The sequence below is a fragment of the Pithys albifrons genome, chromosome 16 (genome assembly GCF_047495875.1).
Source record: "Pithys albifrons albifrons isolate INPA30051 chromosome 16, PitAlb_v1, whole genome shotgun sequence".
Lineage (NCBI taxonomy): Eukaryota > Metazoa > Chordata > Aves > Passeriformes > Thamnophilidae > Pithys > Pithys albifrons.
Genome location: NC_092473.1, coordinates 11,772,205 through 11,799,884, shown reverse-complemented (window position 1 = coordinate 11,799,884; position 27,680 = coordinate 11,772,205). Strand labels below are relative to the sequence as shown.

Sequence of the window (27,680 nt, the reverse complement as noted above, 5' to 3'; positions counted from 1 at the left end):
ATGGGCTCCGCCTAACTGGCTCAGACAATTGCAAAAGCCCAAGCTGCCACCCCACTTGCCTTAGCCCAGCCTGCCTCCAAAAAATGCATCACTCGCTGCAGCGCCACAGCCAGCAACCAGCTGTGTGCTGCACTGGGGACAGGCAGCAAAAAAACTACAGAAAACACTCCATTGAAGATCAATTCAGGATCCAAAATGCTGACCATAGACGAGGGCAAGTCTGAAACCAGAAAATGCTTTATTGGAAAGGTACAAAAAAACCAGTCACTGCAGCTAAATTTACAGCAATAAATTACGTTGTGGCTGTCAAGAGAAGTAATGGACACATACACAGGGCTATTCGCCTTACAAACAGGAATCCACATCGCTTGGTATATCAATAATTTATTTTATAATAAAAAAGCAGCACAAAAATAAATATTGAAATGAAATTACTGAGTAACCACAGAGGATAGAATGAGCTGGTGATAAAAAACAACTTAAAACAGAAGACTTCTATCATTAAAAAAATGAAAGCAAGTATCCACCATCTACGGAAACACCCCAGCAGACTGAAATACAGACGAAGGAAAACAAATCCACATTACAAAAGTTTTTCGGTTTTGTTTCTTTTTTTTTTCCATTTTTAAATAAAAACAATCATGACAATGAAGTTTAAATGATTCGAGAGAGAAAAAACTGCCACCTTCTCCTCCTCCCTGGGTCTGTCTGAGCTGTCCCTCATGCTCCCATGGCATCACGCCTGGCCCTGCCACAGCTCATCTCCACACCGGCTCACCACCAGCGCCTCATCCCTCCCCGGCCGTGTCACCCAGGTCTCTGCACTTTGCAGTCTCCTCCTGGCAGATGGTAGAGTTGAGCAAGAGCAGAGACACTGACTTGTTTCTAAGGGATCTGGAGCTGCCCTGGAGGGAAAGGTTCCCCACTCCCAACAGAAAGCACAGCAAACATGTCTACGAGAAGAGATGTCCCTCCCGGTCACTACACGACGCTTTTCATCTTCTCCTGCCCAGCCCTCAGTTCCCATGTCACACTGCGGATGGGGAGCAACCAAAGAAAGGCCAGGCCCAGGGGAGAGGATCCCAGCACTCAAAAATCCGAGCCCCCACTCCTCAGTGGGGTCAGGGGGACAAACTAAGAGGGGCAGAGAAGGGAGCCGTGGCATCCAAACTACCGCAGCAAAAAGAAAAGCGAGAGGTGCAGCGGCGGGGGAACGCACCCCACGCCACCAGTGCCCCACGCCACACTCGCCCTTGGATGTCAGGCTGGCAAGGGCAGGACGGAAAGAAAAAAACAAAACAAAAAATAAAATACAACAGAAACAAACCGAACCCCAGAGGAATGCAATGTGACAACCCCAAGCTGGAGGGCCCTCCTGGGAGGAGGGTGGAGGAGCTGGGTCTCCAAGGCGGTCAACAGCTTTCGGGTCATTCCTCCCTCCACATTACCTTGCAATTCTGATCCCTCTGTGGAAGTTTAGCCAGAACATTTCATTCCCCTCCAGGTCACCACCCAGGGAGCCCTGGACTGGCAATTTCTTTTAATAAAGATTTACAGTATCAAACTTGGAAAAAAAATTATTTTTTTTCTTTTTTACGAAAAATCTGTACGATAAAATGTATATAATTATATATTTATATATATATTTCTCTCTCTTTAAATATTTCCACGTGGTCCTTATGGATATCCAATATGGATTACCTACCATGGCTATGGTATCAACAGCTTTAACAACACCCAGGCCTCTTGTTCTTTATCGAGTGACCAGAGATTTAAGTGCCTACCAGCACTAAACTAGCAATCACTTGGACAAGCCTTTGGCACCCTTCCAAGAACTGGAAAAAAAAGAAATACTTGGCCACAAGGGAAGTGCCACGTAAAGATATGTTTCTCAACTCATTCCAACAGCAAGAAGACCCCACGGAACAAAGTTCGACCTCCATCTCCCTTGGTGAGACTGGTCTGATTTCCCCGAAGGGGTGTCAAGGGCAGCCAGAGGGTGTTCCTATCTAGCCAGGAATGTTATGGAGCTCTGGAGCTGTTTTAAAGACTGGAAGCATTTGGGCATTTTCAAGTCAACTGGCCTTTTTCATTAAAGTTTTCATTTAAAGCCCCAACAGTGCCAGGAGTCTCCATTTTGCCTGGTTTTGGAGGCACCTGTGAGGTCTGGGAAAGTTTCCAATGTCTGTGAGCTGGAGAACATGAGGACCAGGAAATGACAGTAATATCTTTCTCTTCCTCAGCTTCTGCTGTGGGAGTCAATAACTGGTACTGATACACAGGACATTGATCTGCCTGTTTGGAGATAGGGAGGGAGTGGAGGAGAAATGAGGTAACACTAAGTGTCATCCAAACTCTACATGTTGGAAAATCACTTGAAGGAAACTCCTTGCTCCCCTCCGTAATACGTGGATCTGGCAGGGGGAATGAGCCTTCAGGAAGCATTTCACTGACACCCTTTCTGGCTCAGTCACGGATGTTGATGTTGAGGACTGAATGAGAACCAAGTCTGAGGTTACTCTTTTCATTAACCTAGTTCACAAGGGATCCTCCTGGGAAATCCAGAGACTCCAATGACAAGGTGAAAAAAAAAGAAAAAGCAAGCTAACAACTTCTTCCAAAGACAAGTAGGGCTTCACTAAAATTCTATCAACGTACTGCAATCCAAGGCAAGACAAGGCCTCAAACAACAAATTATACTGGGTGTCAGATGCCAGCAAACTGTCCCCTTTGCAACAATGGTGGCACTTGATTATTCTCTTTCAGTCCAAAACACTCATGAATTCTCCGTGATCTTTTTCTGTTCTGGAGCCCAAATTCCCTAAGCTTTTCTCCTCATCTTGAACTTCAGCAATCTCATTCTATTCTCACCTGCATGACAACAGGCATCGTCCATTCCTCAAGTCTCTGACCTGCCCTACAAAACTCACAGTCCCTTTTCTTTCCTACTTCAAAAAGAAAAAAAAAACAACAACAAAACACACAAACACCAACATAGCTATTTTTTTTACAGTGACCTGGAAACATTCCTCTTTTCAGCGCTGCAACAGCAGAATCTCTTTCCGCTTCCCACCTCTTGCCCAATTGCCGAGCCAGAAATCCCTCTCTCCCGAACCACTGCTCAGTGCCATACGAACAACTTCTCGATCCCAATTTTTCCATCCCCTACATACACACTGGGATTTTTCATCCTGCCTTCTGCACACCTCTCAGGATAACTCACCCATTTGCAAGAGAAAGCGTCAAGTTTCAGGGTCACATTCACACAGGTTGTCTGAACACTGAGGGTTGTTCACTGTACTCTTTGGATCCCAAATTCAGCATCTGAGGTGCTATGGAGAGGTAAAGACTCTTCCAGCTCCCATCTGACCTCCCCATAGCCCTTCTCTGGTCATCAAGGACTGGCGAGTGCAGCTCCCACCTGGGATGCTCATTGCTAACCTACCAATGCTTTTGTCAAAGAGGAGACTCTAACACTTCTCTCCTCCTGTCTGAATGCTATTACCCTCTAGTTACACTTCAGTGCTTTAAAAAACATCCTTCCGAAATACTCTGCACAAACCCCTTCTCATAGTGCTGATCCCAGCAGAACTGTTCCACCTTCTCACACAGCCAGTTCTGCCTTCACCAGTAATACTTGCAGCATTTTTCCTCCTCATCTCCCCTTCTCCCCATCACACTGCTCTTCACAGCATTTACTGTGCCTCCCTCCTTTAAGCTTCAGGGAATCCAGGAAAAAAAAGCTGCTACTTCAAGACCGTGGATCATTTGGAAGCAAGAAACTGCATAAATATACCCAATTCACAGGCACACCTTTGGGAGGGAGCTATTGGGAAACTTGAGTTTGGAATAAAGGAGGCTACGATGTAGTTTTTACAGGCCACACAGGTACTGGGGCATATTAAAATATGTAAAATATATATTTTTCCATATTTTAACAGCATGGATGGAAAACAAAAGGTTATTCCTAATGGGTATGTCAGACCCAAGCAATAGGCTCCATCGTTCTCCCGCTCCCATCCACTCACAGCACAATGAAATCTAATCCAAAAACCCTATATCCCTGCCCTCATAATATCAGATGGAAGTGGGGAAGGTAGGGGAGACCCTTCTTTCAAGGAGTAGGAGGCCACTAAAGGAAACTCTTTTTTCCATACATTCATCTCACATGATGATTTCTACGGTCCATCTGTTTCCTGGCTCTTGAGCATCATTCATGAAGACTGGAGGCTCCTCAGGTATCTTCTCCCAGCTGGAACGATACCCACGGCTGAGAGGGGTTTGTGGACACAGGGGGAAGGAGGAAGCAGATCTTGCAATTTGTACTGCATACAGAGCTCAAATCCTGGACACAAGAGGTTGATGGAGCCACTGAGTCCAGACAGAAGCAGCCAGTTAAGTTCCCTTTGTAGGAACCCTTTGGGTTTGTTTAGTTTTTCTCGATTTCTTTTTTTTTTCTTCTACTTTTTGCACTTTTGGAAGAAAATTCTTAAAATGCCAATTCTTGACGTGACCAAGGACTCCGGAACAACGCGTAAAGAGCCTTATCCCCTCCCCTCTGAAAGGCTGCTAGTTCCCCACACCGAGGGCACTAGGACGCTGCTGAAAACGGCACAGAACTGGATGAGATTTCAGCTGATTTCACAATGGTGATGACACTGGTGGTGGCAACTTTGGTCGGGGTAATAGGCCCTCGCGCCACAGTACGAGCAAAGGTCTGGAGTGCTTCGTACTTGGAGCGCAAGGCATCCAGCTCTAGCTTCATGCTGCTGTTTTCTCTGGCCAGCTTCTCCACCTCTTGCTGCAGCTCAACCCGCTGCCTCTCGAGCTCCTCTTTCTGAGTCACGCGCTTGATGCGGCAGCTGGCAGCGTAGCCCCGGTTCTTCAGCGTGCGTCTCCGCTGCTTCAGACGGATGACCTCCTCTTTGGTGAGACCCCTCAGGTGCTGGTTAAGCTCCCGTACAGACATTGACACGAGTTCATCATCACTCAGCACTGGGGCATTCTCTCCTGACTCCTCCTTTACCTGCAAATATCAACAGCACAGGGGTAGCAGCAACCCTATGTCAACAGATGTTCTGGACAGCAGAAAGAGACAGGCCACCCCTCAGTAATGTGACAGCCCTACCTGGAAAACAGCCCTAAAGCACTGTAAAGAGCACAAGCTCCACTAAAACATCTGGGCTAAACATGGCAGAGATCTGAGCACTGCTGTCATCTGGGTTTGGGTAACCCTTTTAGGTCAGAGAAAGCAGCGTAAACCCAACAACAGGATTTTCAAGGAAAAAAATGTAAAGCCAAGCCGAAGCATTTTGTTTGTGAGGTCCTTCATCAGGACGCAGAATTCATTCTGAATGCTAAATATAACACCTTTTCCCAGCATTATGCTGGGACACCAGTGCAGCATTGCAAAAGCAGAATAGCTGCTTGCAGGGCTTAATTCAGAATTTTGTGGCTTTTCACTGAAGATCGCTCATTTGAGTAGTGAACAAAACCAACTCTGTTTGGCATCAGTGACACACCCTGATTTGGTTATGCTGGGGCACAGGCCAGAGTGAAGTTACATGAAAAAACCATGATGGCTTTGTGCCTTTTCTGAAGCAGGTTTGCCACTGCCGTTATTTTCAGAATCATAGAATCATTTAGGTTGGAAAGGACCTTTAAGATCATTGAATCCTGAACTTTTAAGACATGATCCTTTTGTCTTTTCAGAGACTGCAGGATATACAGAATGAAGAGCTAAAACACTGGAAAGAAATTTCAACAATGCATTCACAGCACATGTATAGATCACCATCATGCTGGTATGTCTGAGGCATTTACTGTCTCATGGATCTGAAAGACATCAGCTGAACATGTCCCTTCCCCAGTGCCTCCTGGTCCTGAGAGTAAAAGTACTTCATTGATAAACCTGGGAGCACAGGTTTCAGGATGCTGCCAATACCTGCTATAGTCAGAAGTCTCTTGGATAGCAACTGGGATACACCAACCTGCATGCCACCCCAGAGACTTCACATCGCCTTCTGGGTATCACCAGTATTCTTCTACCCTAACGTTTATTTTAGACAGAGGGAAATTGTATCAGCACCCATTTGCAAGACTCTCTTGGAACGAAAAAGAACAGTCATGTATGACCAACATTAAATGGTTCTGCAACAGCCTCCCTGGCCACCCAGCACCATGCACTCAGCCTTCTTGCCTACCTTTAATGCCTTGTTCGGTTTGGGATTAGTCGTCATAACCTGAGCACAGTCTTCCGGACAAAACTGCTCAGAAATTGCAACTGGAAACACAAAAAGATTTACAGGTTAATCTCAGGGATGAAAGCAGGAAGATACTCAACATGATGGCCCAAACTCCCAACTCAAGCACCATTAAAAGAAACAACCTCACAGTTGTTTGAAGCACTGGGATGGATTCAGACATTTGTGTTAACAAGTGCATTGCTTTTTAACACTAAGACCCCATATTTTGCTATTAACTACATAAAGATCTAGCCAGGAAGACAGAGCAGGGAGAGGAGGAAAGGACACCTGATCCCATGTGTAAAAACCAGTCACATTAAGCACCACACAGCGCCTTGCCATGTGTCACCCCTTCCCAAGGGGAGCAAGGAGCGTGGCCTCTCAGGCCCTGTCACCTCCCTCCGGAGGAATCCCAGACGCTGCAAATGGCCTATTAGGGACTGAATTAAGAGTTACCTCCGCTCATAAAAGGCACTGAAAAGCCACAAGACAACAACTCCCTTCATTCTTATTTTGATGATTATTAACCCAGCTTGAAATTGAACCTGTAATCCAAAAAGAAGCTGGCTGGCTTGCAACCTGCTTCCAGCGCTGTCCCCACCCAAAGGAGACGCTACCAGAAAATCCAAACAACAGAAACAAAAGCCCCCAATAACAAAGCCAGGCAGGAGTTTGCCTCTTCCAACACACCATGACTGTTCCCAATTCTCCAGCCTCAGGCTGCAAAAGCCAACCTGCTTGATATTTCCAGTGATGTGGAGGCATGTCCATCAACAGACAGACCATCCTCTGTCACGACGCTGCCCTTCACTCTCACCTTAGCCAGTGACTACACCCCTTTGACCGGCGCCTTGCCAAAAATTCACCTGCCCGCACCTCCACCCAAATCCTTCACCCTGTGATGACGGCAGCACGATGATCCGAGGCGTACCTACCGCGAGCAAGGCGACCACAGCTGTGCCACCATCACAGCCTCTGCCTATGGCTCCCCAGCGGGGAGGGGGCAAGGCACCGGTCCCCCCCCAGCGCAGGGTGGCTTTGAGGGCTGCACACCCACGGCACCGCAGAGCACAGCCTGTCTGGCGGGAGTCCTCTGTCTCCCCCCACCTTCTCCAGCCCAGCCCAAACCCTCCCCATTTCCACGTCTGCATCGTGTCACACATCCTAATCATTCATGAAAAATCCAGCCAAAGCATCCCAAGCATGATTCCCTTCTGATAGTTGCCATGGTGACCTTGGGAAAGTAGCCAACCCGGAGACAGTCACCATGGAAACAGAGAAGCCCAAAAGCAATAATGACTTCAGGTCATGTCTGTGCAAAGACATCACGAGGTCGTCGGAGAGTAAACAAACTCATTCATATCTGCAAACAAGGGTGGTGGGATTTGGGGGGGCGCAAAGGTGGGGCATGAGGACTGGCGGGAGCTGGGCGGGTGAAGGTGCTGGCTCAGCCCGTGCTGCTGTCACTTGAATTTTATCAGTCAAGACACCTCATCATCACACGACTTACGTAAAGATCAAGATGAAGAGCAGGAGAGGAAAAAAATAATCCTGTAAGTGCAGAGCTGCAAGATACTATCCTAGATATTAGGGAGTGTATTTAGGCGCCTCCTCTATTTTTAAGCCTGAGACAGCACAGCTCTCCATGTCTGGAGGAGGGACAAGGACAGCCGCACAGCGCACAAGCCAAGATGCTCTGTGATGAATGGACCACTTACAGCAACTGGTGTGCACTGCATTTTCTAGAGCATCACTGAGTCCTTCCCTGCTCTCCTCCAGCATCGAACCCCACCCCAAGGACACCTCAAACTGCAGCCTCTGCCTCGCTGGGGCTGCAGGAGTAGGCTGGACACAGGGGCAAGTCTCAGCCCCCCGCAGCTGCCTCCGAAGGATGGGGGAATGCCCGACCTCTGTCTGCTGCCACACTTTGGGCTCTTCAGGAGGGCAGAATCCCCTGGGAGCACAGGCACTCCTTCAGACCCTAGCACGGCCCTTTTGCCATCCATCGCTTCCCCTCCACACCAGGCATTTATTGCCCATCCCTACCTCCCGGCCAGAGGTGCAGATGTAGGCACTGGCAGTTGAGAGGAAGGAAAAAGCTCCTTGCCGTGGCCAAGAGGACTCGTCTCGGAGTTAAGGAGCGCAGAGGCGCTGCCAGTCAGTGTGTAGAGGAAAGGGCCGGCAGCCCCCTCCCTGCAGAGGCGCAGCGCCGGGCCGCAGGCAGTTGGTGCCATAGTTATGCAGTGAGTCACCAGCTGTTTACAGAGTTTGAGCGCTCACATTCCCACAGCATCAGAAACTCTTCCTTCCCTCAGCGGCATCCCCCCTCCCTCGCCACCCTCATCCCTACAAGGGAAGGGGCACGCTGGGCGTGCTGGCTGCTCGCCGCGCTGCTAACGCCGGAAAAGGAAAGGCAAAAAGGAGGGGGAGGCCAACGACAGCCCCGTCACACCCACCAACTGCACAAAAACCCTTTTGATCCTCACCCAGCACGTCTTCAAAGCGTTTTCTACGCCAGCCGATGGAAAAATTGAACGGGGCCACTTGGCTGCGCAGAGATGGAAAGAAATGTAAAGGTATCACGGAAAACAAGAGCCCAGGGGTGAGGTTGCCTCCAGTGGGGGTCTGCATGGGGGCTCACCTGCCACCCCAAGCAATGCTCTGGCTCTGTGTGATGAAACCCCTCCTGGTCACCTGTTGCTCCATGTCAGCAAAGCAAGAGCTCCTTACCCTGCACATTCTTCAGCGGACAGACAGCACAGACGCTCAGTATGGGATCTTCTGCTGCGCACCTGTTGTCCCCTGCACACCAAGGCACCCCTCCAAGATAGGCTGGGATCCATCCAACTGCACCAGGGGTGATGGGCCAGAGCCACTGCTGGCACAGTTATGAATGAGGAGGTTCAGGGCACTATCAGGAATTCTGATGCCAGACTCTCTTCAAAGAAGGGTGGGAGATTGTGGGCTGCCCTGACCCAAAGGGCAGGATTTCATAGCACAACTAGATCAGACATGAGTGCCAGGAAGTGTCTTATCTCTGCAGTAGGTGAAGGCACAGGTGTGGTCCAGGCTGTGCTCGAAACCAACACAACAACACTCGCAACTCTCACCAGCAGCCCTCTGAGGCCTCAAGCTCCATCTCCCAACCTACTAAATCCTTCCCATTAGGACCATTTAGGACTATTCAGCAACTAAGAAGACACTAAAATCAGCATGGCATCTCCCACAGATGCAAAGCAAAATCCACAGCAAAATCATAAACCATTCTGCAAACAAGTCATACCCAGCAGCATTCCATAAACATGCTGCTTAGGGGTCTTCTGGGACCCTGCCTGCAATTTGATTATTAGAACCCTTTTAGTCTTTACCCTACTCCTGCCCTTCTTTCCTTAATTGCGTTTGCTGCATCACATCTAAAATTAGGAGCTCAGCTTTTTGGAGCAAGGAGCGGCGTTACATCCCTGCTCTGTAAGCAGTACGACACACTTTGAATGCTACATCAATAAAGCAGTGAGTAGTAATACACCAACTGTGAGGGGAAAAGGCTTTTCCAGAGCAGCTCCGTGCTCCTATTTACAGCAAGTGTTTTGACTGTGGGTTACATAAAGAGCCCTTGTAATTCTGCAATAAAGTTACCCATTGACAGCCTTGCCAACGCCCTCTCCCTCTCTCAGATGACTCCCATGACTCTTGCAGCATCCTCCCAAAAACCTGGGGGTCTCCAGCTGACATCCTAAGCCTGGCGATCTCAGCTTAGACCATCTAGATCCATAGTTCCTTTGCTTTGAAATGGAAAGACAGCAGAAATCCTGACTCAGGAAGAGGGAGGACTGAGCTTTCCACACAAGGCTTGCAATTAAGAAAGAAAACATGCCAGAGTGAGATTTCAGACTTTCCACGCTACAGGGCTTTCCAAGCGCATTACACATTAAGGAATTACTATAAAGTCACAGCTGACACCCAACAACTATGGGATGAACTTGAATTTTAAAACTCTTTCTACACTGAAAGCCAACCCCAGCCAGAACATGAGCACCTGGCAGACAGCCCTGCTGGTGTTTAGCTTCCATCCTCATTCACACACAGCAAACTGAAAACATGCAACCCTCACCTTCCGCCAAGCCAGCGACGACTTCCCGAGGGCAGAAAAACAGCGCAAGGTTCAAGCAGTGACAAGGATCTCTGCCATCACGTCTCAATTCAGCACCAACAGCTACGCAGGCAATACTCTACTCATTCCCAAATGCAGCCATTTAATTCCTAAACAGCTGTTTAAATTTTTCGTTTATCCGCAAGGTATTCCCAGCTCCAGAGCACTAGCCAAACGGATGTCCCTACCAAGGATAACATCTGAGCTGAAAGGTGAAGGGAACTACAGATGCTTCAATTTTCGTCGCCATGCCTCTGCCGCTCGGAGGCACAACATGGATTTCCAGCACATTGCAGCATGGTAGGCAGAGCACCATCCCTCTCCCCGTCATTCAAAAATCCATTCTCCTGCTCTGACAACCTTCGCACATCCTGTAAGGCAGACTGACACTTGTCACTCATTTGAAATGAGAGCGGGGAGGGACAGGCTGGTGGTGTGAATCAGAGAGTAGAGAAGCATATGCAAGGCAATATATTTGACACGAAGAGAGAGAAGACACAAGGAGGGGGTGAGTCACTGTTTACTGTTCTAGAGGAGCTCCACGCAGCCCTCGCCCAGCTGGCCAGCTTTCCATTTCCCTTATGGATCAGAACCAGCATCCACCAGCAAAGAGGAGATTCAGGAACCTTCAGAGCACATTTAAGAGCTGCCAGGACACAGCTCTCTGAGGCACTCTCTGGGGAAGCCTGGACACGGATCAGACAGTCTTCAGTGGTTTGGTAAACAACCTAGTCAGATGCTGCAGAGAGCCTGTGGTTAGGGAGTAGGGATACGGCGTACCAGGTGGGTACGCCTGTGTGTCACCTCTGAAACTTCATGGAGGAGGTGGCTCAAGGGGAAAGGTATATAACAGCCAGCCCTGGTATTGATAAGCTTACAGCACTTTTTCCATCACATGCTCATAAAATGCAGTGACAAGAGTTATACTGGAATTACACCTCAGCATCACTACCCCAGAGATGCGTCTCCCCCAGCCAGATAAGAAGAGCCACCAAGCAACAAATAACTTGCCTGGATGCACAGCCAGATCCTGGGGCAGAGCTGAGATTGGGATTCCTAACTTTGCTGCTCCTGATACCATGTGCCAGCCATCGAGTCAGACATCTTCAATGACTGCTAATAATGGAACACAGCAGCATTGCTGTTTGGTGTCCTGCAATATTGCAAAGCAGTGGGATCCACTATGCAGCCTGTCCCTCTGCTTGGGAGCACTGTGGCAAGGTAATCGCTCTCATTACTGCCTTCCCCCCTGAGTCCTTGTGCTGATGGTCACAGAGCACTACATCGTTTGTGCTTGCTTCATGCTTGGAAGAAGAGCACTGCATAGTTTGTGCTTGCTTCATGCTTGGAAGACTCTCTGCCCAAGTTTGAAGATAGCCTCAAACAATAGCTGAGACAGAAGTGGAAACTGCCTGTTCATCTCTACAGGGTGCTGAGCCTGAAACTTCCTGATAATTGAAAGTGTTAGCACTGCTCAAGTATTTCACAGCTGGATGTTTACAAAAATGATCAGTGAACGAGCTTATCCCACAAACCCTGACTGCCGCAGGGGCCAGCACTCCCAGCTGTCCTTTCTTTGCTTCCCAAACATCTCACACAGCTAGAGATTTTCAATACCAAGTCCTGCAGCACATTCCACGCCATTAATCATCTTCCAATGTTGATGGAAATCAGAGTGTATCAAGCTGATCTGTATTTTTCCCTTTCAGGAGGCACACAGCAGTACTGAACTCTGTGCTGCAACAGATTGCCCAGCCGGGCGACAGTGCAGAAATGACATAAAATATGACAAAGCACACTGTCTTTGACAGGCAAGCAAAAAAAAAAAGCAGCCAACAAATTTCGCTCTCTGGTTCAGAAACACTTGTGAAGCAAGACACAAGCCTGGCGTAATACAGCCGGGAACATTTAACAGAGCTCAGGTTCCAAGCCCTGACAAGCTCAGAGCCTGCGGAGTGTCCTGACGGCGGGAGTCACTGTGAGCCCAACCTTGCGGCAGCCGCCCCGTCGCTGCCAGCCCGACGTCCGGCACCTCGGCCGGGTGGGAGCGGAGTTAACTCCGGTGCCGCGCAGCCCTGCGCGCTGCCATTGGGCAGCCGCGGCGTCCATCACCTCTAGGAAGTGACTGCACGAGGAAGGCTCGAGGCTGCCTTCTCCAAAGGCAGCACCGAGAGGACACACGGAAGGAGAGCGGAAAAAGCGGAGGGACGCGCGCGCCTTTCATCAGTGAGAAAAATCACAAGGTAAACTCACTCGCTGCTAAAAACCCCGACAGCACCATGGCACGACACGCTGGGCTGGGGCGCAGGGCTGAACTTAGCCACCACAGGGCGTACAAAAACTGAAAGTGCAAGAAAAAGGCGTGCGGCTTTTCAGGGAAACTGCTCTCACTCGCTCTCCCCGCCCTTCACAGTCCCAGCTCAGCTTTAGGTGCGCGGGCAAAGGAGGGGGCGGCCAGGTGAAAGCGAAAATGGAGGCCTTTCCCTTTTCTGTAACAACTTTGCCCAAAGGGGGCTCGTTCCTAATTTGAGACCTCATGGCCTGCTTTCAGCAGAATCTGTAAAATAAATCCTCAACGGAGCAGCCCACGAGGGAGGGGCGCGGGCTCTCTGCCTGAGGAAGAGGAGGAAGGAAACAGACCCTGGCACACTGAGAATCTAGAGAGCTCAGTTCCCCTCACTCGTGGCCTGGATGTTTTTCCACCTTATGCCACTGCCGTCACAGGGAGGTTGAAGAGGTTCCCCCACCCACCCCACTTCTGATTAAATCCCCAAACAGTCCCGCACCCACCAGACAGTCACGCGGCAGTGTCCGCTCCCACAATGTCACCGTCCTCTTTCCTCCTGTTACCAGTCCCTGTGGCTCGCAGAGCACCCCGTTTTCAAGGTGGACCCCCTCCCCACAGGCTCCGGAACCAGCCTGAACACAACACACACTTCTCCTTCTTTCGACTCAAAAAGAAGCTGTGCTCAGCAGAGATAAGCCCTAACCCCCCCCCCCCCGCCCCTCCGACGGGCAGCGAGGCTCCCGCCCGGCGTTTCCCTCGGGCGGCCGGTCTTGCCCGATAACCGGGGCAGAGAGCGGCTCACGAAGCTGCCACCACGCCCGGCCATCGCCACGGCCACGCTGCCCGTGCCCGGCTGCGCCCCGACTCCCTCCGTACTACAAAAGCTGCTATTTTTAGTCAGCGGAGCGCGCGGCGTCACAACAGGTTTCCTCACATGTATTTTAAGAGCCATTCAAAGGCAGAGGCAGGCAGCGCGCTCATCCTCGGGGCGGGGGGGCGAAACATAACAACAAGAGGCGGGAAAGCATCACCTCGGCACACAGCGCAGGGGACACCCCCAGCCCCGCGTCCCCGGGGATGCCGCCGGCCCCGTCCCGCGGGCGCGGAACGCTGCTGGCCCCGCGCCGGGGCGAGGTGACGGGCAAGGTGTGACCGCGGGGCCGCCGCCCCCTCGGGGGTTCGGGAGCCGTCGGCAGACGCGGGCAGCGCTCCCCTCGCCCCGCACTCGCTCCCCCCGCGGCGGGGCCGCCGCCCCTCGCCCGGCCCCACGTGCGCGCCCGGCCTGGCCGGCCCGGTGCGAGGGGCGGCGGCACCACGTGCCCGGCGCGGTGGTGACTCAGCACTTTTACCTCGCCCGCCCCGCCCGCCCGCACCCAACCGGACCCGACCGGACCGAGCGGGGACCGGGCCGGACCGGGTCGAGCCGCCCCTTTTCCCCCTCCGCCATCGGCGGGCAACGCACGGCCACCCCCTCCCTCCCCGACTCCCGACCCACCCGCCTCGCCCCCGCCCCGCCGCGCCGCGCCCCGGCGGCTGCTCACCTGCGTGCCGGCGGGAGCGCCCCGTGGCGGGGGCGGCGGCGGGGGCGAGGGGGGCGCGGGGGCGGCGGCGGGGGCGCTGCGCGGCTCCCTCCTCCCTCCCTGCCAGCGAGTCCCGCGGACAACAACAAGCGCGGGGCCGCCGCCTCCCCCCCGCCGCGCCGCCGACCAACCAGCGCCCCCGCCGCTTCCGGCATGGCGCGTCACGGCGCGCGTCACCGCCCGGCCCCGCCCCGCCGCGCCGCGTCACCGCCCAGGCCCGCCCGCGCGGTTCATTCATGGGGAAGGGCGCGGGGCGGGGCGGGGCGCTGCCTCCGGCACGTAGCCGGTCCCCGTCCCCACCTTCACTCCCATGCACATCGCTGTCCTCATCCCCATCTCCATCCTCATTCCCATCCTCGTCCTCACCCACCCTCGTCCCCATCCTCATCCCATTCCCCATCTTCATCCCCACCATCATTCCCATCCTCATTCCCACCTCCATTCTCGTCCCCCCTCATCCCAACCCACATCTCCATCTTCTCTGCTGTTGTGCCTGCACCCCCACCCCACCATGAGGGTCCCAACAGCTCCCACCTGCCCGGATCAGCCTTGATGGAGAAGGCACGGTGTGGCCATGGAGTTTTGCATCCTCACACATGGGTGTGTTTATATAATCATAGAATGGATTGGGTTAGAGGGGAGTTTAAAGCCCATCACATTCCAATGTTCAGTTAGACCAGGGCATATCAAACCACATCCACTCTTGAATCCTTCCAGGGATGGGGCAGCCTCTCTGAGCAACCTGTACCAGTGCCCCAGTACCCTCACAGGCAAGAATTTCTTCCTAACATCTAATCTAAACCTACACTCTGTCAGTGTGAAGCCATTACCCCTTGTCCTGTCACCATATGCCCTTTTCAAAAGTCCCTCTAGAGCTCTCTTGCACACTCCTTTCAGGTTGGGAAAAGCAGCAATAAGATCTTCCTGGAGCATTCTCTTCTCCAGGCTGAACATTTCTAATTCTCTCAGCCTTTCCTCACAGGAGAAGTGTTCCATTGCTCTAATCAGCTTGGTGGCCTCCTCTGGACTCACTGCAAGAGGTCCATGTCCTTCCTCCGTTGAGGACCTCAGAGCTGAACACAGCACTCCAGGTGGGTTCTCACCAGAACAGAGCAGCAGGGTAGAATCACCTCCCTTGAGTTGTTGGGCTAGGATGCTTTTATTGCCTCATGTCCAGCCTCTCATCCACCAGCACCTCCACATCCCTTCTCAGCAGACCTGCTCTCAATCTGTTCATTCTCTAGCCTATATTGACCCCAGCCCAGGTTCAATACCTTGCACTTGGCCTTGATGTGGGGCAGATAGTGGTGGGCAAATGTGTCCTGGGCACTGTGAGGCTCTCAGGGGTGCTCAGGGGCTGTTTTGGTCTCTGGGCTCCTTAAGGCAGCCACTGGCAGGGCTTTCCTCCTTCACCACCTGTGGACCAGCCATTACCCAGCACTGCCTGTCCTGGAGCCTGCTGACCACTGCAGCGGGGCCAAATGCTGCCCAGAGATGAATCCTGGACCTGATCCTTGCACTTTCCTTGTCCAACTGTATGAGCTGCTAACACAGCACCCTGAACCCAACAGTGTGAGTGGTATTTCAGACCCTGGGAGCATCCAACAATGGTGATAATGCATCAGAAAATGTAATAACATGGGTGGTTAATCAAACCCAACAGCCTCCATCACAGCTGGGCTCCTTTTGATTTTTATTGTGCCCATAACTATATTAGAAAGTCTCTGTCAGCCTGTGCAATTTGTTCTTTCCAGCCTCAGGGCCAAATATCCTTATTGGAGCAGCTCTAAGGGTCATAGCTGAAGCTTTGAATAAGATCCCATCTTTTGCTGTTCCCTTTGAACAACACAAAGTTGCAAAACACAGGGAACTCCATGTCTGGCACAGCCCCATGGATCTGGGCAGCTGCAGCAAGATTTAGGTGAATGCACCTCCCTGATGTTAAGAAATCCCTATTTATTATTGGAACTGAGCTAATGAGGTTGGTAAAGCTCCCAGGCAGTGGAATGAAGTGTTGGCTTTCACCTCTCCCAGACTTGCAGGCTGAAATCCTGCCCTAGGTGCTGGGCTGGACTGAGCTCAGAGATGGAGTGCAGATTTCAGCAATCCCTGATGCCTCTGAGGTTTGTCCCCATATCAGTCCCCACTGATGCCTCTGAGGTTTGTCTCCAGATCAGTTCCTACTGATGCCTCTGAGGTTTGTCTCCAGATCTCCTTTACATCTGGCAGGGTTCTGGTGGCTCAGAGGGCCAAGGCAAGCAAGGAGAGGGGTGCTGATGGTGGGAGCCTTGGGGCTACCAATGTCCCCAACACAGCCACCTTCTGCTGTGCTCTGTCTGAGTGGTGATAACCAAGAATGGACAGAGCCATCCCATATTATCCAAGGTTTCTTCCTGAGACACCCATGAGAGGGTGGTCCCCAAGGACTGGCTGCATCCTGGGTGGGGGTCTTTCTCTCTGTGGTGACAGCCCCACACGTGGGTCTCACCAGAATCGGGGTATTTTCCCATCTTTGTAAGAGAATGGTTTAGGCAGGCTGCATATAGCAGGAGGGGAGCAGCTATGTCACCTAAATTCTGTTTCTGGGTGAATAGTCCTGTTCACAACAGGGTACTTTTTGTTTCCATTCCCTGGGGAAAGCAACTCTGCTCCAAAGGTCTGTTGTCCTTTGCTGCTGACCTTTAGACTGCAGTAGCATTTGATAGTAAACAAGGAGCAGTTCTCCAGTCCCTCAAAAAGTGGGAAAGCTTGTGCAGCTCTATACACTTGTTAAGCAGATGAAGAGAAGTGCATGGGAGACAGGACCTCTGGTGAAAAACTACATGGGCAAAGGGCTTTATTCTGGGATGTGGGGATTTTGTGGGTCTGGCCCACCTGCTGTGTGCTCAAAACATGCCCTGAAGCCACGGTGATTCCCTGAAGCCACAATACACGATTTCAGCACAAGGACCTCTTTCACTCTGCTTTGAGTAAAGTGCTCTCACCCTACAAGGGGGACAGAGGCATTCCTACTCTGGGTTTTGAGACCCCGTGTGCATCCAGGCTGGGGAAATCCTAAAAAACCTCACTGATCTCCCATATCCCCCCTTTGTAACTTTTGAAAAGCGTTGAGTTTAGAAACAAACAATAAAATAAAATTAAAAACAAACAAACAAAAACCCCAATGCACAAAGCACTCAAAACAGAGGATGGAGCGCAGTTGGCAGAGAGGCGTGTGCGGATGCGCTGCTACTAGGAAGGCGCGGTAGGAGGCGAGCGGCTTTTCGGGTGTTTACGGCGGAGCAGTCAGGGCTGCAGCTCCGGGAGCGCTGCCCGCCCGCTGCCCGCTCTGCCCGCTCTGCCAGCTGCCCGCCCGCTGCCCGCTGCCACAATGTCAAGAGGAGACACGTGTATGTAAGCGCCGGCACGGCCAGAGCGGGGCCCGCAGGGGCTCCCGGGGCGCGGCGCTCACCGTGCCCGGCTGGGGTTCCCCCCGGGCTGTGAGTGCCCCCGCAGTGCCAGCGCTGCGGGGCGGCCGGGCAGGAGCCGGGGGTGCATGGGCTGGTGGCACGCCGGGGTCCCCGGGGTTCGTGTGGGCACGGCGGGTGGGCGCTGCCGCCCCGGGGCTGCCCACGCGTGGGGTGGCGGAAGGTGGTTGCTTAAGGCGGAGGCGCCACCGCTCGCGGGGGTTTCACAGCCCGGCCCTGGCAGGTCGAGCTGTCGTGGTGGCCGAGTTTGGGGAGCGCTGCCGGGGAATAAACCTGCTTGTGGCGAGGCATAGACCCGTTTACTGAGCCTCTGCAGATCGCAGAGTGAGGAAGGCAGCGCCTGAATGCCTGTGATAGGAGATAGAAGAAAGTTGTTTCTCTTATTTAAGGTGCTGAGATTGCTCCGTGCACTTACCAGTAGCATGGGGCTCTCCTTTGCTTACAACCCGGGAGATCTTTGCCTGAGAGGTTATTAAAATCAAGTTTTATCAGTGGGGAGGCTAGAACTGATGGTGTATTCACTGCCATCCCTTGCCCAGCCCTCCTCAGGGCTAAAACCTCTGACTCAGGGCTTTGAGTGGTGATGACAGAGGATGCTCAAAGAGGATGCTCAGAGCAGATTCTCTGAGTAGAGGATGCTCCACACCTTGGAGCCGCGGCTTTCAGCACCACAGCTCTGTGCCCACAGACAGAGCAAGCTCGATTTTGCTTGCAGCTTCCAGAAATGCTGCAGTCCATAAATTAAAACCTGGAAAAAACTCCTTGAAGGCCTGCTCTGCCTCTCCCTGAGAGTAGCTGGGGTTCAGGGCGATGGTGCTTTGTCCCTTGGGGCTGGTGAAGAGTTGTTTGTCAGCGTCTCCCTGCACTTAGCAGGGTCAGAACCCACCTGACCTTGGCAAAGCCTTCTGTTGCTGAGTTTGCCATGTGCATCTTACCTGAAGGTGCAGATGTGAAGATGCAGGGTGCTGAGGTGGGCAGCCTGTGCCTGTACCACAGGCATCAGGAGAGGGGGAAGCTGTCCTTGAGGCCTGGGCAAGCTCTCCCCCTCTCTCTCCCTCATACCTGCCTCCATCTCCCCTTCCAGCACCAGAACGATGAGGTCGTACCAGAAGCTGAGGACGCCACAGCCGGCAGCATGCCAGGTGGAGGAGGAAGGGGCTGCCCCAGTGCCTGCTGGCCGCGGGAAGCTGGCCCCGTGGTGGGTGGGCAGTGGGCTGCTGGTGTCCGCCGTGCTACTGAGCACCATCACTGTCTGGGTGCTGCAGCAAGTATCAGGAGGCTGGCTCGGACCCACACCACCCCCCAAATGTCTCCTGGTGCCTGAAAGCCATCGCTTTGACTGTTATCCAGAGCGGCACGTGGTGGTGACCCAGGAACTCTGTGAAAGCCGAGGGTGCTGCTTCATCCAGAGCCCCCCACCAGTGGAGGGCAAGCAGGGGGTGCCCTGGTGCTTCTATCCCCCTGACTTCCCCAGCTATACCTTGGAGAGCCTCAACCAGACAGCGCTGGGCATGGTGGGGTTGCTGGTGCGGAGACAGAAGGCCTATTATCCCCGGGACATCGAGATGCTGAGACTGGACGTGGAGCTTGAGACAGACACACGACTGCACATCAAGGTGAGGTTCCTGATGGCTGCCCTCTGGAGCTTGTGACTGCACTCCTGTCCCCTGCACCTGCCATCCCATAGGTGACCATTCCCTGCTCAAACTGAGTCTGGAAGCTGCTGTGCTCCAGGCCTGCCTGTGTGGGGCCAATGAGCATCTCCAGCCCTTTGCCCTCTTGTTTTGCTGGTCTTTAAAGCACATTTTCTCTCTTTTGCAGATAACAGATGCGGCAAACACACGGTACGAGGTTCCCCTTGATGTTCCCCGGGTGACAAAGAGGGCAGAAAACCCCATGTACAGTCTGAACTTCTCCTGGGACCCCTTTGGGATGCTGCTGCGGCGCAGGGAAACAGGGACAGTGCTGTAAGATACCACCTTGTCCTCATCCTGTGGCAGGTGGGGAGAAGCTTATCCCATCCTAGGCAGGCTCCAGCGCACTTCCCAGTGTTTTTCCATGGGAAAACCCATGATGCAAGATCTCCAGCCAATTATTACACTTAGTCTTCAGTCTTTTAAGCAGTGCTTCCATGGCGATGTGGCAGCACGTGGCTTCCTGGCCCCATGGGCTGACCACGTGCTTGCTATGGCCGGGGTAGGACTGGGTGGGATCAGCACCTCTCTAAAAACCTCCCAGTGCCCTGATTCCATTTATTGACCCTCTCTTCTCCTTGGTGTAACCCTGACAGGCTCAACACCACCGTGGCCCCCTTGATCTTTGCTGACCAGTTTCTCCAGATATCCACAACACTCCCATCCAGGTTCCTCTATGGGCTGGGGGAGCACCGTGGCAGCCTCCTGCACAGTCTGGACTGGAACACCCTTACACTGTGGGCTCGTGATGTCCCTCCCACGGTATATCTGTCATCTTCCTGTGGGGGTGCAGGGGATGAGGACAGGGGTGCTGCTCTCCCATGCTTTGGACAAGCCCTGGGAAAGCATGGCAGGGGTGGGCAGCAGCACTGGGAGAGGCTCGGGATGATCAAGGCTGATGGGCAGGTATGTGCCAGGGAGGATTTCAGAGCAATTGCAAAATGCTCTTGGCACTCCAAGGGCATCGGATGTTTTCCTCTCCACCCTGCTGCTCATGCAACATGTTGTGGTAAGATAGGAGGTTTCTCCCTCACCTGGCCCAGCTTAGAAGCCTCCACACCTCAAGGAAGAAACAAGCCTCCCATGGCCTCCCATGGGCTTCAGCACCAGTATCCTCCTTCATTACCTTGGCCTCCACAGGGGTGACAGATGCCCGGTTGGGTGGTGGCAGCATATGCAGCTCAGGGTGATTTATTCACTCCTGGTGGCTTTGCCCTCTCTGCTGTCTTACCTGGCACCTCCTCCTTTCAGGAATCATTCAACCTGTATGGTGCTCACCCCTTCTACCTGCTGATGGAGGAGGATGGAAATGCTCACGGGATTTTCCTTCTCAACAGCAATGCAATGGGTAGGTGTCTTAGGGGACTCCAGGCCAGCTTGTGCTTGGCGGAGGACCGGGCAGGTGGAGTCAGATGGGAGCTGCTGGAGTGGCCAGTTTGGGAACTTGGGGTCAGAGTAAGCCATAAAAGGGAAAGATGTGGTTTGATGGCTCTGTTATTGAGCGCAGCCATCTGTTTCCTGGCTACAGCGAGGCTCTTTAGCAACTGCCGAGCAGTTTAACCACACGCCCAGCTGCTGAGTTACCATCAGAAAAGCAAGTCCCCTGCATGCAGGTCCATGCCCATTCCCTCTTCATTGAAACATCCTTGCCCCCAGGCCCAGCGGTGTGGCATGGCTGGGGTGCAGATGGGGATGCCGTCTGCTGCTCGAGCTCTTCCCAGCTGTGCTATGCCAGCTGCGGCCATGGGATGTGCCAGCTGATAACACAGCAGCTCCTGCGGGCTCCTGCCGCGTCAGGGACGGCACCAGCGACCACCCGACCCTCCCACCAGCTGCTGCTTGCAGCCAGCTGGGGCGGTGCTGTGCACACCGAGGCTCTGGCAGCTCCAGCTGCGCTCGGCTCTCTTGCAGCGACGCTGCTGAGGACGAGCTCATGTGAAGTGCAGCCACCTGAGCTGAGGTTTGAGGGCTCATTCATGTGAAAAGCGTTTCTTAGGAAAGGCCTTGCTCCCACATACTTACTTGTACAAGTAGTTCTCTATTCGCTTCGGAGGGGGTTTTGAGGGAGGACATGAAGAAAAGCACTGTGCTGCACATGCTTTGTCTGGGTCCAGCAGTGGAAGCTGGTGCAGCTTTGAGCTTAAAGAGCAGATTTTTAAGATAGCATAAACCAATGATATCACTGGGCTGTGATGATTAAAGCTTCCGGACACCCCTTTAGCATCCACTGAGGGCAAGACAGGGATTTCTCTATTCCCCTAAGTGTTGTCTGTGGTGCTGTCTGGTCTTCATTGTGTGAGCTGAGGTCTAGAGGCTGCTCCCCAGTTGTCACAGTCTGTTTCCCTTCTCCTTTCCTCTCAAAGAGGTGGTCCTACAGCCTGCTCCGGGCCTTACCTGGAGGACTATTGGAGGGGTGCTGGATTTTTACATCTTCCTGGGGCCTGATCCCAACATGGTCATCCAGCAGTACCAGCAGGTGATAGGTAAGTGCCCGCACCCCAGCATGGCTGTCTGCAGGCGCCTTCCCCATGTCCACATCCCTGTCTTACCCCAGCTTTGCCACCAACCCCACCATTCCCAGCTGGGGAGGGATCAATGTACCCCAGCCATCCCGTCCCTAGCCCTCCCTGCATGTCAGGGGTCAGCGATCACCTCCTTTTCCCTCCTTGACCTTGATCCTTTTGAGATGCTGCTTCCACTATGCTCCCATCTATGCCCCCCCTCCTCCACTGCAGGTTTCCCAGCCATGCCACCCCTCTGGGCTCTTGGCTTCCACCTCTGCCGCTGGGGCTACGGATCCAGCAATGGGACCTGGCAGACTGTGAAAGCCATGAGGAACTACCAGATCCCCCAGGTAACCCCTCAGACCTGTGGAGCAGGGGGTCCAGGCTGCATCACCCATCTCTAAGCCTCTGTCCTGCAGGATGCACAGTGGAATGACATTGATTACATGGACGGGTACCGGGACTTCACCTTCGATTCACAGAAATTTGCCTCCCTCCCCTCGCTGGTGGAAGATCTCCACAAACATGGGCAGCACTACGTTATGATCTTGGTACTTCTCCTCTCCCCCTGTGCTGTCTTTGCTGCAGAGCTGGGATGTAAGACAGGGGCATAAAGCATGCTCATGGTCCCAGCTGGTATCTCTGGGCCTGGGGATTTTTGTGGGAGGCTGGTCCCCAGTGCTGTGTGGGCAGCTGTAAACTGCCACTGGAAATCCCCCTAATACAGGGACCGTGGACACATGGGCCAGGTTCTCATGTTGTGCTCCTGTCTGCTGCAGGGATACAAGGATACCCCTGACCTCCATGGGTGAAGGAATGGAGGAACTGTGGGTCAGGCAGTTTAACTTGTTGGGTGCCTCCACATCCCCATGAGTGCTGGGATCTTGTGACCTAGCTGGGATCTCCCTTCTTCCCTCTGCAAAGAATGGGGACACGGGTGAGAGCAGTGGGTACTAGTCAGGTCTTTGCAGTGGAAGGTTGGATTCTCTCCCCATTGAACTCTCTGTAGTAGCCCAAGGCTGTCCATGACCTGGCATTTCTTGCATAATCACAAGATTTCTTGTATTTGTTCCCCCCTCCCCAAGACATCCCAACGTGTTCTGAGGACTTGCAGAAGTGGCATTTTAGAAAACATGCCTGGAAGTGTTGAAGCAAGTTTCTGTTCCCCTTGGGGCAAACAGCCACTGTGTGTGGGCTCTGTCTGACCCGGTCTGGGTTCTCTTCTGTAAATCACACTGGTCTGGCCAGGGAAAGGAGCCACAGTGTGCCCGGAATGACCCTAACCCTCTACTCTGTCTCCAGGATCCCGGCATCAGCAGCACCAACCCTCAAGGCTCCTACTGGCCTTTTGATGAAGGCTTGAGACGAGGCTTGTTCCTCAACACCACCCAAGGGCAACCACTCATCGGGCAGGTGAGGAGCTCCAAGGGGAAATCCTTTGCAGGGATGTGCAGTAGCAGAGTTGGGATTTCATCCCTCACAGTAGAGGGAAAGACAAGTGGCCAAGGGACTTCTCTGGGATAATGGCCAGAGTGTGGCTCAGCCCTTGTCATCATGTGTCACCTCCTGGTGTCTTCACCAACCCAAGGAGCCAGTCCTTGTCCAGCAGAGGAGGCTGTGGAAGTCATATGAGCTTAACAGAGTCAGCAGTGCTGCCCAAGGCTGGTCATCTGATTTCTCTCCCTTCCTGTTTCTGGGGCGAGGGGAGGTTTTCTGTGATGGACAGTGCTTCTCTAGATCTGCTCCATGTCGTTCCCTCCCAGTTTGACCCCTCTGACTGTTTGCCCTCACCTGCTCTCCCTCACCATCTCCAAGGAGGGGGCTTTTGATGCAGCCTGAAAATGTGGAGGAAAATGAATTGGCTAACATTCCTGGAATAGGGCAAAGTGTGGAGGAATCATGTCTTTTCCCTGACATGCCCTGAGCAAGGTGGTGTCAGGACTTGTGCAAATGAAAGCAGAGCAGCCGGCGCATCAACTGCCACTGCCCACAGACTGTGGGGAGTCTTCAGCACACGGATACTCCCGGTACTGTGGAGGAAGGAGGGATGCTGTGTATGTAGCATTCAAGACTCCAAGCACTGGCCTGGATTTATCTTCTGATTTATTGCCTGTTTCATCCTCAGTTCTTCACCATGCTGTGAAACCCTGTTCCCTATGGTGGCTCCCCACAAATCACCTGCTTGCTGAACCTGTGGTTTCATGGTGTCCCCACAGGTCTGGCCTGGTTTCACTGCCTTTGCAGACTTCTCAAACCCAGACACGCACCAGTGGTGGCTGGAGAACCTGCAGCACTTCCATGCCCATGTGCCCTTTGACGGTCTCTGGATCGTAAGTCCCTCCTTTGCCCCTGGGTCACTCCTGCCAACACCTGAGCTCACACACAGTGTGTTTCATGGCAGGACTGTCTGCAGCTTTTCCAGGTCTATCCACTAATCCCCAAGATCACACCCTTGAAGTTGCTTCACAATTTTCTTTGCTTAGGACATGAATGAACCATCTAACTTCATGGATGGGTCTGAAGATGGTTGCCCCCCAGGAGAACTCGACAGCCCACCCTACACTCCAGGTGAGGAGGGAGATGAGATACAAGGCTGTGCTGGCACATACTGTGTGCTTTGAGGTCTCTGTCAACTGAGTGTAATGGGGGAAAAACCATTTCTAAGAGACATCATGTCTCTGTTTTACACTCTGAATGTCTCCATCCCTACTTGCATGTGCCAGTATTGACATCTAAGCCATACACATTTGTTGGGGTCATGTCAGAGTGCAGGGTGGGGCCATCTGTGTGAGCTTTTGGCACTGGGCTGGCAGTGATGGCTCCTGTGGGAGGGCTGGCCCAGAGCCAGCAAGTGTAGGGGGGTCCACATCCCCTGCACCCTACCCCACCATCTCCTGGTGCCAACTGGGCTCTCTCTGCTGGCAGCCGTGCTGGGCGATTCCCTCTCCTCAAAGACAGTGTGTGCCTCGGCAAAGCAGAAAGCCTCAGTGCACTACAACCTCCACAACCTCTATGGGCTGATGGAAGCCAAAGCCACGGCAAGGTACCTGAGCATCCCACTTCTGGACAGCTTGGCAGTGGGATGGGACAAATCCTGATCAGAGTTAATGAGAATGAGGAGAGTTAATAAGAATGAGGATTTGATACCTGACTCAACAGGGACATGCTCTGGCTGGTCGCAGCTTTCAGGGTGGCAATAACCCAGGAGAAGAGGGGAGCTGACACTGCTCTGGGAGGGATGGGTGGATGAGACTCGTCCTAGTGCCAAGATTTTGCTGTGTCACTTGGGCGAACCCTATAGCACCACAGGGCTGTCACGGGGCTGGACCTCTCCCTGAGCTGTTGAGGGATAAGGCAAATGCCTGGGGGGCTGCTCTCACCTGCTGTCCCTGCCTCTCCCTGTTTTTTGCCAGTGCCTTGATCCAGATCCGGCAGAAGCGTCCCTTTATTATCTCCCGCTCTACCTTCCCCAGCCAGGGCCGGTACTCAGGGCACTGGCTGGGTGACAACCGGAGCCAGTGGAAGGACATGTATTACTCCATCCCAGGTGGGTGACACAGAATGGATGCAGGCACCCTGTCAGCACTCCCAGCTCCATCAAGCTTTCTGCTTGTTGGGAGACATCCCTGAAACTCCCTGCACCCTGCTGACTGTCCCTGCCCTCAGGGCTGCTGAGCTTCAGCCTCTTCGGCATCCCACTGGTTGGGGCAGACATCTGTGGCTTTTCTGGCAGCACCTCGGAGGAGCTCTGCACCCGCTGGATGCAACTTGGTGCCTTCTACCCCTTCGCTCGCAACCACAACACCCAGAATGAGAAGGTCAAGGGCAGTGTGCTTGGTGGGAGGCATCCTAGGGGTGGGGTGCGGGTGCGGGCAATGAGACACAGGATGCAGGATGTGGAATGTGGTATGGGGGATGCGGAATGGGGGATACAGGAGGTAGGGCTGGGGATGCAGTGGCTGCTGACTCCCTACATCTCCCCCAGGCCCAGGACCCAACAGTGTTCAGCCCTGCAGCCAGGACAGCCATGAAGGATGTGCTGCTGACTCGCTACTCCCTCCTGCCCTTCCTCTACACCCTTTTCCACCGTGCCCACCTGCAAGGGGACACAGTTGCCCGGCCCTTGTTCTTTGAGTAAGATCATTACCACTAGGAACTGGGAAGATGTTTGAGCTGAATCACAGAGAAGTGGCAGATTGAGCAGTGTCTCCATCCTGCTGCAGGTTCCCCCGGGATGTGGCCACCCTGGGGCTGGACAGACAGTTCCTGTGGGGTCGGAGCCTGCTGGTGACGCCGGTGCTGGAGCCTGGGGTGGACTCGGTCACAGGCTACGTCCCCCAAGGCATGTGGTATGACTTCTACAAGGTGAGGAGCACCATGGCACTTGGCTGAGGGCTGGATGATCCCTGCTTGACCATCTTGGGGCTGCGGGTGGGAAGCCATGGCTGAGCTTAGCGAGCCCTGATGAAGGAAGGGGTGGGGATGGCTGCTCCCCAGACCCACACATGAGCCCTCTGCTGTGCCCCAGACTCCCTCATGTCTCTTGCCACCTTGCCTAGGGCTCCTCGGTGAACAGCAGTGGGGAGATGCTGAAGATGTCAGCCCCCCTGGATCACCTCAACCTGCATGTTCGTGAGGGTTCCATCCTGCCCACCCAGGTGAGTGCCCACCTGTCGCCTGTCTGAGTGCTGTCCATACTGTGTGTGTCCCCCAGCATCTCAGCTTCCAAACCCCCATCCCCAGTGCTTACAGCCCTACAGAACCCATATCTTTGAACCCCAGAAACCAGGGACCACCAGCAAGGAGACTCGAGAGAACCCCCTGCGCCTCATCGTGGCCTTGTCCTCAAGTGCCACTGCCTGGGGGGACCTTTTCTGGGATGATGGCGAGAGCCTGGACACCTTTGAGCGTGGCAGCTATTCCTACCTGGTGTTCAATGTCACACAGGTGGGAGATGGTGGGGAGGGCAGGAGTGGGGGGTCCTGTGGCACCTGGTCACTTTGAGCTCATGCTGTCCTCTCCTCCAGAACATCTTCACCTCCACTGTCCTCCATGCCAGCACTGAGGCCACCAAGGTCACCATTGGCACACTGAGCGTCTTTGGGGTCCAGAAGCCGCCCAGCAAGGTCCTTCTGAATGGCCAGGAGAAGCCCTTCTCCTACCTGGACAACCAGGTACAGCCCCATCTTGGGGCACCCTGTCCTGGGTGGACGTCTCTGTCTTGAGGGTCTCCACCTGTCCTCCTCTAGCCCTAAGGGTCATAAGGTTGGTGACCAAAAAGGTGTGTGAGGACACTGTGTGGCTCTGCTGCACACCATGGTTCAGGGGCAGTGAAGCTCAGCCAAGCTGGGAAGGAGAAGGCATTCTTCCCTTCCCTCCAGCCAAGGCTGTACCCCAAAATGTCTCCTGTCCTCCCCACAGGTTCTTACCGTGACTGACCTTGGCATCAGCCTCAGCCAGGGCTTCTCCCTGCAGTGGCTGTGAGCAGGGGACTGTGGGGTCACCCCCATCTTGCCAAGACCACTCGTCCAGGAGATGCTCGATGCTCCAGCCCCTGAAGCTGAGATGCTGCCATGAAGGAGGCATCGGGGACTGTCACCTGCTGCTGTGTGTCCTGCTCTAGCATGGCTGGGGACAACAGGTGTGGGATGGGGGCTTGGCCACTGGGTGCCTCCCACGTGGTCTTGGGTGGGTGGTGTGGGTAGAGGTGTGGCACCCACGGTCCCCGCTGCAATAAAGGCATGTGAAAACCT

The 27,680-nt window shown here is 53.5% G+C and overlaps 2 protein-coding genes across 7 annotated transcripts; one reads left to right on the top strand and one right to left on the bottom strand.

Moving 5' to 3' along the window:
- Positions 1–215: 215 nt before the first annotated feature.
- Positions 216–14,309, bottom strand: MAFK (MAF bZIP transcription factor K). Of its 3 annotated transcripts, none has more exons than XM_071571617.1 (3): positions 14,224–14,309; positions 6,204–6,283; positions 216–5,026 (listed from the first exon to the last, which is right to left on the bottom strand). In XM_071571617.1, the coding sequence occupies exons 2-3, from the start codon at positions 6,237–6,239 to the stop codon at positions 4,592–4,594; spliced, it is 471 nt and encodes a 156-aa protein (XP_071427718.1). In that variant the 5' UTR covers positions 6,240–6,283; positions 14,224–14,309; the 3' UTR covers positions 216–4,591. The 3 variants fall into 3 exon arrangements, with proteins under 3 accessions (XP_071427718.1, XP_071427719.1, XP_071427720.1); XM_071571618.1 differs by lacking the exon at positions 14,224–14,309 and adding an exon at positions 13,186–13,207; XM_071571619.1 differs by lacking the exon at positions 14,224–14,309 and adding an exon at positions 7,181–7,201.
- On the top strand, positions 12,372–27,680 carry LOC139679663 (lysosomal alpha-glucosidase-like). 4 transcript variants are annotated; one of them, XM_071571613.1, is made up of 21 exons: positions 12,372–12,638; positions 15,232–15,353; positions 18,814–19,345; positions 19,551–19,696; positions 20,020–20,185; positions 20,675–20,771; positions 21,787–21,906; positions 22,159–22,277; positions 22,347–22,478; positions 23,230–23,340; positions 24,144–24,257; positions 24,411–24,495; positions 24,853–24,970; positions 25,341–25,474; positions 25,594–25,745; positions 25,913–26,061; positions 26,151–26,292; positions 26,487–26,585; positions 26,710–26,874; positions 26,955–27,101; positions 27,349–27,680. In XM_071571613.1, the coding sequence occupies exons 3-21, from the start codon at positions 18,824–18,826 to the stop codon at positions 27,409–27,411; spliced, it is 2,781 nt and encodes a 926-aa protein (XP_071427714.1). In that variant the 5' UTR covers positions 12,372–12,638; positions 15,232–15,353; positions 18,814–18,823; the 3' UTR covers positions 27,412–27,680. The 4 variants fall into 4 exon arrangements, with proteins under 4 accessions (XP_071427714.1, XP_071427716.1, XP_071427717.1 ...); XM_071571615.1 differs by lacking the exon at positions 15,232–15,353; XM_071571616.1 differs by lacking the exons at positions 12,372–12,638; positions 15,232–15,353 and adding an exon at positions 17,553–17,651.

Bases quoted from the DNA above. Each gene is read 5' to 3' on its own strand.
- MAFK (XM_071571617.1), bottom strand. From the start codon at position 6,239: ATGACGACTAATCCCAAACCGAACAAGGCATTAAAG. The intron at 5,027-6,203 runs GTAGGCAAGAAG...TGATATTTGCAG, and splicing joins AACCGAACAAGGCATTAAAG to GTAAAGGAGGAGTCAGGAGA.
- LOC139679663 (XM_071571612.1), top strand. From the start codon at position 17,633: ATGTCAAGAGGAGACACGTGTAT. The intron at 20,772-21,786 runs GTAGGTGTCTTA...TTCCTCTCAAAG, and splicing joins TCTCAACAGCAATGCAATGG to AGGTGGTCCTACAGCCTGCT. The intron at 25,746-25,912 runs GTCAAGGGCAGT...CATCTCCCCCAG, and splicing joins ACAACACCCAGAATGAGAAG to GCCCAGGACCCAACAGTGTT.